We start from the raw sequence: 15,922 nt of genomic DNA on the forward strand, positions 1-15,922 counted from the left end.
CGATAGATTTGGGGCGAATTTTCTTTTATTTTTCTCTCTACAATTTTGTCGCGCGAGGGCTGGATTGGCATGACGGAGAGCGGAGCGGAGACCGAGTTGCGAGGCAACGGTAGTGTTCGTAAGGTGAGTGAGGCTGAGTGCGGGGACAGGGCGGCGGGCCGCGTTTCCAAGGAAACAGGCACCTGTCAGCGGGGCAGTGTCTACAGGCTTCAAAGAAGAGCAGAGTGTAAGACTTGCAATATACACTGCAAGGATTGAAAAATATAAGGAGAGTGAGACATGCCGAATGTTCGTTGTCGTCTCTAACGTGGGGAGAGTTTAGCGTGCTGAATTCATTTTGTAATTAATGAGAGTGACACGGAAATCATACTGTAATAGTACAGAAACTAAACTGTAATCGTTCACCGTGCAAACAGTGTAACTTAGAAAATGTATACTATCATCATTCACTGTGCAGAGTGTGTAACTTACAAAATATAATCATCATCTTAAAAGTGGAACATTATGGTGATACTGTAGTGATTGAAAATGTATACTGTAACTATTAGCAGTGGAGTAGAAATAAAATTTACTGACTGTATACTGCAATCATACTCTAACAATAAAGGAAACGTAGATTATCTGGAACATATATGTAGTAATAACTAGTGTAGGGAGAGGAAAACATAGAACACGATAGTGTACCAGATATAAATGTAACTGGATATAAAGAATTTATGTATTAGAAAATTCCTTGTATTTTATTGCAGTGTCCCATTTTCTTAAAGTTAGTCATTCTGTATTTGGTACAATAACATGCTGAATATGTGTATAGTTCTGGTGCAGGCTCCTCCTTATTTGACTACATCTGAACTGTAGGTGATTAGAAAGATCAGAATTTTTTCAAGTAAACCTACGTGAAGGAATTTGATTATAGTGTTGAAATGGAGCACATTGCTGCCCATTTTGGCTGTTTCCATATAACTCCAGAGACAAGGAAGATCCAAAAATCAGGGTAGCTTGGCAGCTGTTTGGATGATTCGTACAGAGTGTTTTTCTGATTTTGCACTTTGCTGTACTTTATCGAGGGTTGCTAATCTTGGCTTGTGTCATGATATAATTACAGGGCAAGGCATGGAGGTAGGCCCCAAGAACCACCTCAGCTAGAGTGTTGTTGGAACTTTGAGCTATTCATGTGATTCAGCATTACATTCTTGGCCAACTGAGCTAACTGGCTCCCCATTTATCTAACACAGTAATAAACATACACACTGATTTGCTGCTTTTTTTCTTCTCCCGTAGAGTTGGAAAGAAGGAATGTTCAGTTATGATGCTCTGGCCATTATAGTGTAGGATGGACTTGCATACTCTATGTTGAAGAAAGAAGGCTACGTAGATACAGAAGGAATGACCAGTTAATTGATAAAAATTACGAGCAGAAATATAGGAGAAATTATAAACTGCATTCAGGAAAAGTTTAATCAATGTAAATCCCAAGTCCTGCTTTATTGTGATAAGCTGGCGTTGAAATAGGTCCACAGGAAGTTTACAAGAAAGATTGCGGGGATGAAGGGCTTGTTATATGAGGAGCAGTTGAGGTCTCTGGGTCTGTACTCAATGTTTAGAAGGATGAAGGGAGGGAATCTGACTGAAACTTACAGAATAGTAAAAAACCTGGATAGAGTGGATATGGAGAAGATGTTTCCACGAGTAGGAGAGACTCGGACCTGACGACAGAGCCTTAGGGTGAAGCCTTTAGAACTGAGATGAAAAGGAATTTCTTCAACCAGAGGGTAGTTAAGCTGAGGAACTGATTGCCACAGTGGGCAGTGGAGGCCAAGTCCTTGAGTGTATTTAAGTCAGACACAGATAGGTCTTGATTGGTAAGGGAATTGAGGGTTACAGAGAGAAGGCAGGAGAATGGGATTGAGAAATATATCAACCGTGATAGAATGGCAGAGCAGACTTGATGGGCCGAATGACTTCATTATGCTCCTATGTCTTATGTCTTCTGTCTTATTGCTTCAACTGTAGGACAGGAGGAATAAATTCCAATCATCTATTCTTGCAACTACATACCTCCCAATCCTAGTCTAAGTTAAAATGAGAGTGAAATTTATCTCATCAGGATAGACTGTATCAACAGGATAGATAGCATTTACATTTCAATTTTCCAGGAGAAGGCAACCACATTACAGAAGACTGTAAAATCCTACAGATTGCAATGTGGTGTAAGGTTTATATATGTTTTAATTTTTGAGTTTGGAATTTTGAACAAAAATGTAGCATGAGAGTTTATTCTGTGTATCTGAAGGAGTTTAATGAATAACTTCTAGATATATCTGTAGCCATGGTGATTTCATGTGAAATATTTCAGAGAGTTAAAATCTAATGAATTTTTGTTTGTTTACAAGCAAACAAAGTTTGCAAAACAGTACATTAGGCTCTCTGATTGAAAGTTTTGGACTTGTTTGGTTTATATTTAGAGGGAAACATTTGCTGCTGAAAAAGAGAGAAGATAGTTTGGATTCTTTTTAAAGAAAAAAGCTACCTGAGAGCATTTACTTAATTGTTCCAGATCAGAATTGTTTGAGTGTGATCCTGAAGTGTTTAGTTAAAGCTGAGAAAGTTTGAATCCCGATGTTTGAAGGCTCCAGAAAGAGGCCATTAGATTCTCCAGACTGAGATTTGAAGGTACAACTAAATTAAACTTAGAGATTCTCTCTGCTGTGAGTACTGCAAAAAAGTGTTTTTGGGATTAATAGGATTTTGTTATGTTGTGTTTTGAAATCTTTAAACTTGTGTTATTCGTAAACTGTTTGATTTTATTCTATTTTATCTTTATTTCTTTCATGTAATAAATTTCTGTTTTTAATGATAAAACAAAATCTCCAATATTTCTTACTGATCTTTGTGAGAAATTATCTTATTCAATCCCAAAATAAAACCAAAATATGATCTCTCCAGCCCAATTTCAATCTACTTTTCCCATAATAACATCAGTTGGGACCATAAGAGTAGGGAGAAGTGAAGAACTGGGATTGTGCATTTTTGGTAACTGAAGAAAGAATAAATTCATGTAGGCAACAATTTGTCGAGCCTTGGTGCATAGTTGTATATTTCTACTGATGAGGACTGGTACCAGAATAAAGCAATTTCAGGCCATCTGCTTGTTAGTAGAATTGTATATTGTAAAGTTTCACTGATTACTATGGGTCTACTGAATATAATGATTATTTTTAAGGATTTGCATAATTTGTCCTTGGTATTTTAAAAAAATATTTTTTGGCTGTCATTTAAGTTAGTAAACAATTTTGGAACAATAATATAGTTTGAGGTCAGGAAAACTATTGCTACTGCATGTACTTATGCAAAAGTCAATCACGTGACTTTTAGCTTCAAACTTAATTTCTTAAAAACTCAAGTTGCCTTTTATACAAGGTATATGAGATCTTCAAGACATATGTTTAAGACAATCCATAGATTTCTAGATATTAAGAACAATAAGGAATATGGGAATCATGCAGGAAAATGGCATTGAGCTAGAAAATTATTTCTGACTGAAATGAACTGCAGAACACTTCAAAAATTTGAATAATCTACTATTGCTCCTAATTGATTTCTTTTTTTGTTATGGTTAGTAATTAACCTATAATTAATTAATGTGGTTCACTGATTTGAAGGCACTTGAATGAGCCATTAGGTTGCCACTAAAATTAGCAAAAGTAAAATCTATCAGCCAATCTGCAAAAACTAATGTCTCACATGACCTGTCATGATTCTGTTGAAAAACAAGAGGAAGTTAAATAGAGAGAAAAAAATGTACAAAGGATTAAAGTGTATTCCAAAATGGTCATGTTACCTCTCTGTGAAGGTATCTGACTCTAGTCCTTCAGAGAACCAACAAAAGGTAGTTTTCAGAGTTCAGGGCCGGTGTCTAGTGATGCACTAAATTTATTACGTGGCTGACTTTATCAGAAAAAGAAAACTACACTCAGTCTCCAAACTGAACTTGATAAAATTATCAAATTTCACTTTTATTTCACTTGATATTGCGAAAAGAATGTGTATCTTGGCCTACATTGGAAATGTGGACGAAACACCAGTGAACTCTGGGCAAATAAATGGGATTATTAGCAGTAATGTTGAAAATGTAATTCTTAATGATGACTGGCCAGAAGAAGGTGCAGATCATTCATGTATGGCAGACAGCATGAAGGTGTTTGGTAAATTCAAGAGAAGAATTCTCCTCAAAGAGAAATGTCAGAAATGCGTTTTCACCCATGTTCATAAGAAAGGCCGGATAGATGAAGAGGATTGTAAAAAATACATCAAAGAAATGTGGAATTTGTGATCGGGAAGACTAAGGGGAAAAAATGTTAGCTCCTCTGTTGCTCAAGTTGCAGGACATTGAAAATGTAGTCAGTGATATGAAATTGTCTAATACTGACATGGCAGTTATTCCTAGTAGTTTACATGTGTTGTTATTGGATGTGTGTAAATAAGAACTGCAAAGAAAGGATCTGAAAGATGTGAACAATAGGCTGAAAGGTAAATAAAGGTTTACTAGAGGTGAAAATATGGAAACCACTTAACTAGGAAAATTGTGCCAGTGGCTCATAGATGCCTACAATAAGCTTGCATCCTAAATGTGATATGTGTTCAATGTGTTCAAGGACAGTTGTTTGTGGAATGATGGTGCCAAATTACTATCTTGATGAATCCAAGGCTGATTTGTACGAGGATGTTGTTCAACCAGCCAATTTGTAAGAATTGTTCTGTGATTTAGATGGTGATCGAAGTGACCTTGAAGGATTTCAGTGTGAAATTTTGAAGTGAATTCCCTTTTTAAAATTCATTCATGGAATATAGGGGTCGTTAGCTAGGCCAACATTTTATTGCCAGACCCTGGTTGCCCTTGAAAGTGTGTTGGAACAGGTACCTTGAAGAGGGCAGCAGAGTGGTGACGCTGATTGGCTGACGTGGGGAAGATCTGCATCAGTGCAGTCACTGCTTCCAGAAGGTGGTTTACGGAGGGGCTGTTGTCAAATGAGGGTGATATGAAAGGGGTGGGGAGTTGCACAACTTGTTAAGGAAAATATTACAGCTGTACTGCAGGAGAACACCTTGGATGGTTCATACAGCAAGGCAATATGGGTAGAGCTCAGGAACAGGAAGGGTGCAATCACAATGTTTGGGGTTTAGTATAGGCTTCCCAACAACCAGCGGGAGATAGAAGAACAGATATGTAGGCAGATTTTGGCAAGATGTAACAGGGTTGTTGTCGTGGGTGATTTTAACTTCCCATATATTGACTGGGACTCGCTTAGTGCTTGGGGCTCAGATAGGGCAGAGTTCGTAAGGAGCATCCAGGAGGGCTTCTTGAAACAGTACGTAGATAGTCCAACTAGGAAAGGCGCCGTACTGGACCTAGTATTGGAAAATGAGCATGGCCAGGTGGTCGACGTCTCAGTAGGGGAGCAGCTCGGGAACTGTGATCACACTTCAGTAAGCTTTAAGGTACTGATGGATAAAGATTGGTGTAGTTGTCAAGTGAAGGTGCTAAATTGGGGGAAGGCTAATTACAACAATATTAGGCAGGAACTGAAGAATGTAGATTGGAGACAGATGTTTGAGGGCAAATCAACATATGGTTATATGGGAGGCTTTCAGGTGTAAGTTGCTCGGAACTCCGGATTGACACGTTCCTTTGAGGATAAAGGATAAGTATAGCAAGTTTAGGGAACCTTGGATAACGAGAGATATTGTGAGCCTAATGAAAAAGGAAGCATTTATCAATGCTGGGAGGCTGGGAACACATGAAGCAAGGGTGGAATACAAGGAAAGTTGAAAGAAGCTTAAGCAAGGAGCCAGGAGGGCTTAAAGAAGTCATGAAAAGTCATTGGCCAACAGGATTAAGGAAAATCCCAAGGCTTTTTATACATATATAAAGAGCAAGAGGGTAGCCAGGCAGAGGGTTGGCCCGCTCAAAGACAGAGAAGGGAATTTGTGTGGAGCCAGAGGAAATGGGTGAGGTATTAAATGAGTACTTTGCATCAGTATTCACCTTAGAGAAGGACTTGGTGATAATGAGTCTGGGGAAGGGTGTGTAAATAGTTTGGGTCATGTTGAGATCAATAGGGAGGAGGTATTGGGGGTCTTGGAAAAAACATTAAGGTAGACAAGTCCCCAGGGCCTGATGGGATATACCCCAGAATACTGAGAGAGGCAAGGGAGGAAATTGCTGGGGCCTTGAAGGAAATCTTTGTATCCTCACTGGCTAGAGGGGTGGTCCAAGAGGATTGGAGAATAGCCAATGTTGTTCCTTTGTTTAAGACAGGTGGCAAGGATAATCCAGCTAATTACAGGCCGGTGAGCCTTACGTCAGTGGTAGGGAAATTATTGGAGAGGATTCTTCAGGACACGATTTACTCCTACTGGGTGTATTAGTGACAGGTAACATGGTTTTGTGAAGGCGAGGTCGTGCCTCACTAACTTGGTTGAGTTTTTTGAGGAAGTGACGAAGATGATTGATGAGGGTAGGGCAGTGGATGTTGTCTACATGGACTTCAGTAAGGCCTTTGACAAGGTCCCTCATGGAAGGCTGATATAGAAGGTAATGTTGCACGGGGTCAGAGGTGAGCTTGCAAGATAGATTTAAAAACTGGCTCGGTCATAGAAGACAGGGTAGCTGTGGAAGGGTGCATTTCTGAATGGAGGCCTGTGACTCGTGGCGTTCCTCAGGGATCTTTGCTATTTGTAATATATATAAATGTTTTGGAGGAGAATGTAACTGGTCTGATTAGTAAGTTTGCCGATGACACAAAGGTTGCTGGAATTGCGGATAGCGATGAGGACCATCAAAGGATACAGCAGGATATAGATCGGTTGGTGACTTGGGTAGAGAGATGCAGATGGAGTTTAATCCGGAAAAATGTGAGGTAATGCATTTTGGAAGGTCTAATCCAGATGGAAAATATACAGTGAATGGCAGAACCCTTAAGAGTACTGACAGGCAGAGGGATCTGGGTGTACAGGTACACAGGTCACTGAAAGTGCCAACACAGGTGGAAAAGGTAGTCAACAAGGCATATGGCATGCTTGTCTTCATCGGCCGAGGCACTGAGTTTAAAAATCGGCAGGTAATGTTGCAGCTTTATAGAACCTTAGTTAGGCTGCATTTGGAATATTGTGTTCAATTCAGGTCACCACACTACCAGAAGGATGTGGTGGCTTTGGAGAGGGTACAGAAAAGATTTACCAAGATGTTGCCTGGTATGGAGGGCATTAGCTATGAGGAGAGGTTGGAGAAACTTGGGTTGTTCTCACTGGAACAACGGAGATTAAGAGGGGACTTGATAGAGGTCTACAAGATTATTAAGCGCATGGACAGAGTGGACAGTCAGAAGCTTTTTCCCAGGGTGGAAGAGTCAGTTACCAAGGGCGATATTGAAATGTCTAACACTAGAGGACATGCATTTAAGTTGAGAGTGGAAAACTTCAAAGGACATGTGAGGGGTCAAGTTTTTTTTACACGGAATAGTAGGAGTCTGGAACATGCTGCCAGTAGTTGGGTAGTGCTGGAAGCAGATACGATAGGGCATTTAAGGGACTTTTAGATAAGCATTTACAAGGAATGGAGGGATATAGATCAAGAGCAGGCAGAAGGGATTAATTTACAAAAACAGAAGTTACTGGAAAAGCTCAGCAGGTCTGGCAGCTTCTGTGAAGAAAAAAATCAAAGTTAACATTTCAGGCCCAGTTTCCCTTCCTCAGAACTGATGGTAGCTTGGAAAACGTCAGTTCATATGCAGAAAATAGGGGATGGGGTGGGGACTAAACAATAGGATAGAGCCCAAAGAGAGAGAAGAGCAGTTGGATAAACAAAGGAGTTGATAATGATCTGACGAGGAGGGTGAATAGCTGTTAATGGGGACAGTTAGTGACTAACAATAGGTAGTGTGTAATGGAAGACTGTGATGTCAAGGCCTGGTGTGTGGGGTATGGGGCTAGGATATGGGAGAGTTTAGGCCCTAAAATTATTGAACTCAATATGGAATCCGGAGGACAGCAGGGCCCCCAAGCGGAAAATGAGGTGTTGTTCTTCCAGCTTGCTTTGAGCTTCACTGGAACACTGCAGCAAGCCCGAGACACAGATATTGGCCAGGGAACAGGGTGGTATGTTAAAGTGGCAGGCAACAGGTTGCTCAGATAAGTGTGGAGCTGGAGGAACACAGCAGGCCAGGCAGCATCAGAGGAGCAGGAAAGCTGACATTTGGGGCCGGGACCCTTCTTCAGAAAGATTTTTTTCGGTTGCAGAGGAAGGTGCCTTGGGGCTGTGGGAAGGTGTTGGGGGTTACGGAAGAGTGGACCAGGGTGTCCAGAGCAGTCTCTGTGGAAGGCGGACAAGGGAGGGGAGGGGAATATGTGACTGGTGGTAGCATCTCGCTGGGGGTGGTGGAAATGTTTTTGTTCCTAATTTACAGCATCTGTGGTTCTTTTGTTTTTTAATGAGGGATTAGTTTAATTTGGTGTCATGTTCGACAGAGCATCATAGGCCGAAGGGCCCATTCTTATGCTTCACTGTTCTATGTTCTATATGTGACTCTATAATGAGAAAAGCGATGGACTCTTAGCTACCCTCTGAAATTGCCTCACAAGTCGCTCAGTGCAGAGGTCATTAGGGATTGTCATGAAATGCTGGACATCCCGGTAATGCCCAAATTCAATGAAAGAACACAAAATAAATAGAGAAAATTTGTTGAAAATTTGAGACAAAAATCAAGGAATAAGCATTCCTGAAAGCCCTTACTAAATATTATAGTCTTTGATTCTGGTGACCTTCTGCATTGCGGATGTGGTTGTTGACTGTTAAGCATTTGGTTTTCTAAATATTTATTTGCAATATAAGGTAAATTAATTGAAGAGGCCTGAGTAGAAGAATGTTTGGAGATGAATTGAAAAGATCAGAGGCTTTGCATCCTTTGGCCAGCTTGTTAGATTGAATAACTGATCTCACTTTCAGAGTCCATTCTTTAACCTCCTGTGCAACTCAGCTGGTGTTGGAAAATTAAAGTTGCATCTTATGCCTTCCTTTCCTCTGCCAGCACTACTTTTAAGAGGCTCAGAAAACCATCATCTATTGCCTTATTGGTTGAATGGGAGTTAATAGGTATCTCCTTTTGGGATTTCTGCTGGAGCTACATTTGAGAAAGTGTTGGTGTTTTTGCTGATTTTTCAAAAGATTTCTACTCCTTCCTTGAAGCCTTCTTATAAATATTGTAATGACTACATATATGTTTTGAATATAAACTGGTAAAAATTAAAGTTTTGACACTTGCAGAGACAATACAAGGTGTTTTAATTTGCAACGCAAAGGCCCAATGTGAAACTGTATGTGTTAAGTTATTGGTGCACAAAATCATGTAGCTTTTGAAGAAACTAAATTTGATACTTCCGTGAGACAGGCTGGCACTAGGTGCCTTTGGGTTGAAAAGCTGCCTGGCAAAAGCTTTTGGATGCACATGTTGCAGCTTGTCACTGAACTGAGAGAGGGAATTTTACACAGACCTCCAGAAAGTCTAGAAACAAAGATAGGTCTCTGTCTTTCTCACTATCTGAATGAAAAAAATCAACACTCAGAATTTCTCCTTTTTAGAATCTTTAGTTCAAACAAAGATCTAGGTCCAACTCACCAATTACTAAATTGGATCTTCTGTCATTCTGAGGTCAACAGCAGCGATAACACCAAAAACCAAAAGAACTGTGAGAAAGCCACCTCATTCACCCTTGTGGTTTAGACTCTTGATCTGTATAATTTCTTCCTTTTATACCTGTGTTTTCTATAGAGCTATGAAATCTATACTGTGTGTGCATGTGGTAAATGAAATATTGTTTTAAACTTGCATTGTGGTCGTTATTAATCCATTTTGCAACCTATTAAAGGATAAGTTTGTCCATAACTTTTTAGTTTGTTTATTCATAAAACTTGGTGTGAGCTTTATTTGTCCTAAATTGCAGTTAACATTAGACAAATTAACCTCGGTGATTCAGTTGATCAATTATACATATGTGATGACTCGTAGAATAGCTGGGCTTGATTCCTAGTGCACGCTTTCAACAGGATCATGACAATATAATGCATACCTGTATTCTGTTTTATTCTGATATTAATGCTGTAGTTAAGATTCCACACCCTGTGGGAAATCTTGTGAGAAGGGTGAAGTAACATCTGCTTGGAGCAAAGGCTGTTGAAAATATTTTTACCTGCACTTGTATACAGAATCAACTAAGTTGCCACAGTTATGTAACAGTGGAGTGTAGTATCTTTGGAACTGAGGTTGCTAACATAAACCTCTTGGAAGGTGTTGTGACAGATTTACAACTGAGCATGTACAAACGTGCGGAGCTGACTGTATATGCAGTGGTAGTAATAATGATGAAATTCAGTTATGTGAATAGATTTGCATTATTCTCTTGGAGCAGAGAAGGATAAGGGGACTTTTTTTTATTCTTTCATGGGATGACTGTGCTGTTGGCAAGGCAAATGTTAGTTGCCCATCCCTAATTGCACTTGATGAGGTGGTGGTAAGCCGCCACCTTGAACTACTGCAGTCCATCTGGTCTAGATACTATTAGGTATGCTTCAGCAAAAACGATGGAGCTCAGGATGGTGTTTATGAAGTAGAAGTCGACCCCCATCCCTCCCTCTGATAACTAAAACTGAAACACCCAGAGAAGTTTGTCTTGCTTCTTAATATGTTAAGGCAAGTGTGAGAAGTAGTATAATTGCACTCACCTCCCAATCTGTTATAAAGGGGAGGTTAAATGAAATTAACTACTGACAGTCACTGTATAATCAACAAGTAATAATTTGTTTATCTAAGTCTAACAGTGAACAAATTAACAGAACTATTAATAAATGGAAAAGCCCCCCCTTTAAATTCTAACTATTGCCGAATGAAACAAAATTCTAATAGTATGCAGTTCCAATAGATATAATTCTCACTTACATAATCCAAATTAATAAAAAAAAAACTTAGTTCCCTGGTTTTCTTTCGGTTTCTCCACTACAACGAGCATTGCTCCCACCTTTGATCTGGCTAGGTTGCTTCCAAGAACGACGTGTATTCCTGGAATAGACACTCTTTCAATCACTCCCACTGTCACTTCCCCAGTCTTGATTGAACTTTCCAGCCTTATTTTGCAGGTCAACGCTAAATCTGTCTCCATTTATTCCACAGATTATTACTCTCTTGGGTAACATTTCAGAAGGAGTGCGACAGTCACCTGAGGTTGGAATCGAACCCAGGTCCCTGGCACAGTGAGGCAGCAATGGTAACCACTGAGCCACCGTGCCACCCCTGACTTTTTTACCTTCTCCCCCTGTTCTTCCTGAGTGAACCTTACCCACAGAGGCGAAGTCTTTGAAGAGATCGGACACTGTCTTAGTACCCAGCCCGTGACTACCCTGCCAAGCACTCGTTTGCAGCTCCTTGACTCCTGTTGGGATTTCCCTCACTATCTCAACTCATCCCACTGGTTTAGCCTCTTTTACCACATCCTTTTTGCCAGTGCCTGTCTTAACCCACCAGCACTGTGACTTTGTGTGTCCCCCTCTATTACCTGAGGTATTTCACCTCTCTTTCACCCTCTTGGCTTTCTTTTTTCATGTGGTAAGCTGTTCCCAGTGTGATCTACTTTTTGTTTTTCATTGAAGGATATCCCTTTTTCCTAATTTCTATCCCTCACGGAATGAAATTGCTGTCGGAAGCTAGCTTTCGATTTACACACCAATGCGTATTCGTCTGCCATCTGTGCAGCTCTTCTTGCCGTTTTAACACTCTGTTCCTCAACATGACGACTTATCATTTCTAGAAGTGAGTTTGTGAATTCCTGCAGAAGAATAAATTCTCTAAAATCCTCATATGTCTTTTCTATCTTTAATGCTCTCACCCATCTATCAAAGTTGCTACGTTTAATTCTTTCAAACTTGACTGAAGTCTGACCTGGTTTCATCCTTATATTTCTGAACCGTTGTCTATATGCTTCTGGTACCAATTCGTAGGCACTCAACAGCCTGTTTTACTGTTTCATATTCTCTTGACGTCTCATCTGACAGAGCTGCAAACACGTCACCAGCCCTACCTACCAATGTGGTCTGAATTAACATTACCTACACAGTCTCTGGCCAGTATATCTGGTTAGCCAATTTCTCAAAGGAAATGAAAAAGGCTTCTACATCTTTTTCATCAAATTTTGGTAATGTTTTCATATATTTGTATATATCCCTATCAGGTCTTTGGCTATGATGGGTCTGCTCATCATCACTCTCCTCCTCACTAAGCCTATCTTCTACCTTCATTTCCAACATTTTAAGTCAGCTGTCCTGTTTAACTTGCAACTTCCGAAATTGAAAGTTTCACTTTTTCCCCCTTTCTTCTCTGTCTTTTCTTTTTGTCTTTCCTCTGCTTGTAACCGTAATTCAAACCGTTGCAGATCCCTTTCTTCCTCTTCTGCCCTGGCTCTTCTTTCATTTTCTTTATCTTCTAACTCCAATTGTCTGATTTTTCAATTTGATTTTTTTCTAGCTCCACTGCACTTGCCTATTTCTCTGATGTACCTATATGCTTGACTAACTCGTTTACAATTTCAGCTTTCCTGTCATCCCTTGTCAAATCCAATTCTAGCCTGTTTGCTAAATCTAAAAGTATATTTTTCATCTTTTTCTAAACTTTCTTGGCAAAAATCCTCAAACCCCAGAATCATTTTAGCAACATTAAGAGCCATTTCCCCCACTTTTGATTTAGTCAACCACAAATAGATTTTCCACTTCTCACCTAAGTTTTAAAGATCTAGGACACTAATCCCCAAGTCTATTCAAATCTGCTGGGACCTTTTGCAAAGGCCAAGAGTGGCCTTTGCACCCTGAATCTGTTCATATCTGTCCAAACCCATTCAGATCCCATACACGAACCAGCCAGATCCCAGGCTGAAGCCCCTAACCTTTTACAAAACTACTGCCTGCATTACTAACCACACAGCCTTTTGATACGTTTCAATTTCAGGAACACTCTATGCACCTGAAAAAAAAGCACATCGTCTTTTAAAGGGACCACACACTCTTTCCCTGCGCGCCCCCCCCCCCCCCACCCCCTATCATTCTCCAAACAAATTCTAACACCCTGCCTTCCAATTCACAAGTACTGTACCCAACTTCGCAGCAATGGTGTGTGGCATGGAAGGGAAATTGCAGGTGGTGATGTTCCTATTTGACTGTTGCTTATTTGACCTTCTAGGTGGTAGATGCCATTAGCTTAGAAAGAGCTGTTGAATGCACGTTGGTGAGTTGTTGCAGTGCATCGTGTAAATATTCCATGTTGCTGCCACTGTGTTGTTGGAGACTGTTCTATCAGACTCCCGCCTTATGTCTTCTAGATGATGGATGGGAGTCAGAATTATTCATCCCAGAATTTGTAGTCTTAAACCTGTTCTTGAAGTCATCGTTGTTTATAGCAGCCTTTCTTGCCACCAGATTTGGAGAGTCTTTCAAATACACTGGTAGTGGTACTTCTCCAGTGCTTTGAGGTGCCTGCTGAAGGTTGTCCAAGTCTGCAAAGCATATAGGAGAGGGGGGGATCATTGTTGCCCAATAATCCGTGGCCTCAGTTATGGGCTTGAGATCCTAATCGTCAAACAGCCTTTTCCTCGGTTAGCTGAAGGCATGCTGGCTTATGGGGTTGAAGATGCCTAGTTATTTTTCAAATTAAAATTAAATTGGCTGAAATAACAACAGGTAGGAACAGAGACTGTTGAAAAAATATTTTTATCTGTACCAGCTTGCATTATCACATGTAAAAATGCAGTGTCCTTGAACTTGATCATGGAGTCATAGAGTTATACGGCATGGAAACAGACCCTTTGGTTTAGCTCATCTATGCTGACCGGATATCCTGAATTAATCTAGTCCCATTTGCCAGCATTTGGTCCATATCCGTATAAACCCTTCCTATTCATGTACCCATCAGATGCCTTTTAAATGTTGTAATTGTACCAGCCTCCTCCACTTCCTCTGACAGCTCATTTCCACACATGCATCACCCTGTGCGTGAAAATGTTGCCCCTTAAGTCCCTTTTAAATCTTTCCCCTCACCTTAAACCTATGCCCTTTAGTTTTGGACTCCCCCCATCCCTGGGAAAAGACCTTATCTATTCACCCTGTACTCACCCCTTCTGATTTTATAAACCTCTGAAAAGGTCACCTCTCAGCATCTGATGCTCCAGGGAAAGTAGCACCAGCCTAATCAGCCTCTCCCTACAGCTAAAACACCGCCAAACCTGACAACATCCTTGTCAATCTTTTCTGAACCCTTTCAAGTTTTGTAATATTCTTTCTACGGCAGGAAGACCACAGCTGTATGCAGTATTCCAGAAGTGGCCTAACCAATGTCCTGTACAGCCGTAATATGACCTCCCAACTCCTATACTCAATGCACTGACTAATAAAGGCAAGCATGCCAAATGCCTCCTTCACGATCATGTCTACCTGGTACTCCACTTTCAAGAAACTATGAACCTGCACTCCAAGATCTCTTCGTTCAGCAACACTCCCCATGACCTTACCATTAAGTGTATAAGTCTTCTCTGATTTGCCTTTCCAAAATGCATTGCCTCGCATTTATCTAAATTACTCCATCTGCCACTTCTCACCTATTGGCCTATCTGATCGATGTCCAGTTGTATCCTGAGGTTCTTCACTGTCCTCTACACCTCCAATTTTGGTATCACCTGCAAACTTATTAACCGTATCTCCCTTGTTCACATCTAAGTCATTCATATAAATGACGAAAAGCAGGGGATCCAGCACCTTATCCTTGTGGCACACTGCTAGTCACAGACCTCCAGTCTGACAAGCAATCCTCCACCACCATCTTCTGTCTTCAGTTTACCAAAAGTCTATTTGAAGGTGTTGTGACAGAATTACAATTGAGTGTGTACTAATATCAACTCTTTAGAGAGGTGAACAGCAGCATCAAGGCACCAAACATTCAAAACCAACTCTTTGAATGTCTGACACAAGACATCCCAAGCACTGCTATACTTGGAACTTGTTCCTAGCAAGACAGTCCCAGGAAGACGATGGAAAAACGATAGCGATGTCCTCACACAACCCCTAAGTGAGAAAACATCCCTGTACCTGGTGGAAGTCCCTGGATTGTGACTGACCAAAGACTTTAGGAACAGACAGAGGGCGATGTGAGGCTTCAGAGGAAGTGCAGAAACTGCCTAACGACTAATATGAGCAATTTTTCAAATACCAATTGCTCCATGTATAGCCAGGAATACAGATCAGACATGATTCTTGCCCAGAATCTCGGCACTAATTGAACTGGGTGAATTCTACAATAAATTTAATCGAATTGTAGTCGTGGTGATTATATAGCTAGTTCAAATGGGATCTTGTGGCATTGTGATTTGTCCCTACCTCTATGTGCCACAGAGGTGTTATAAAATGTCAGAACATGTCGTTTAAAAACTTTATTTATGGCTAGTTCAGTTACTCCTTGGTAGTCCCCAAGATGTTGTTAGCTGTATCTATCACATGATGCTTCTGTTTGGCATGCATATCGTCCTATGTTGTAACTTAACCAGGTTACGCCTCATTTTAGGTATGCCTGGTGCTTTTTCTGGCTACCTTCCTGCATTCTTCTTTGAACTAGTGTTGATCCCCTATTTTGGTGGTAATGGTGGAGTAAAGGATATGCTAGATGTAGGGTACACCTTGTGGTTGAATAGAATTCTGCTACTTCTAATGGTCCACAATGGATATTCAGTTTTGAGTTACTGAATTTGTTCTGAACCTATATCATTTAGCATCTGGGTACTATCACACAATACTGGCCATCCCTACCTTTCACTGTAATTGTTTGCGACAGATTAAGGG

At 40.5% G+C, this 15,922-nt stretch overlaps 1 protein-coding gene across 1 annotated transcript in view; it reads left to right on the forward strand.

Annotated features, from left to right (window-relative positions):
• The first annotated feature begins 6 nt into the window (after nucleotides 1-6).
• LOC125482977 (rhophilin-2-like) overlaps nucleotides 7-15,922 on the forward strand; it is a 50,176-nt gene continuing 34,260 nt past the window's right edge. Inside the window, exon 1 of the mRNA XM_048596173.1 lies at nucleotides 7-123. Coding sequence (XP_048452130.1) covers nucleotides 70-123 — 54 coding nt within the window. The 5' untranslated portion in view covers nucleotides 7-69. The remainder of the gene's footprint in view (nucleotides 124-15,922) is intronic.

Source organism: Rhincodon typus, chromosome 4, assembly GCF_021869965.1.
Source record: "Rhincodon typus isolate 14 chromosome 4, sRhiTyp1.1, whole genome shotgun sequence".
NCBI lineage: Eukaryota > Metazoa > Chordata > Chondrichthyes > Orectolobiformes > Rhincodontidae > Rhincodon > Rhincodon typus.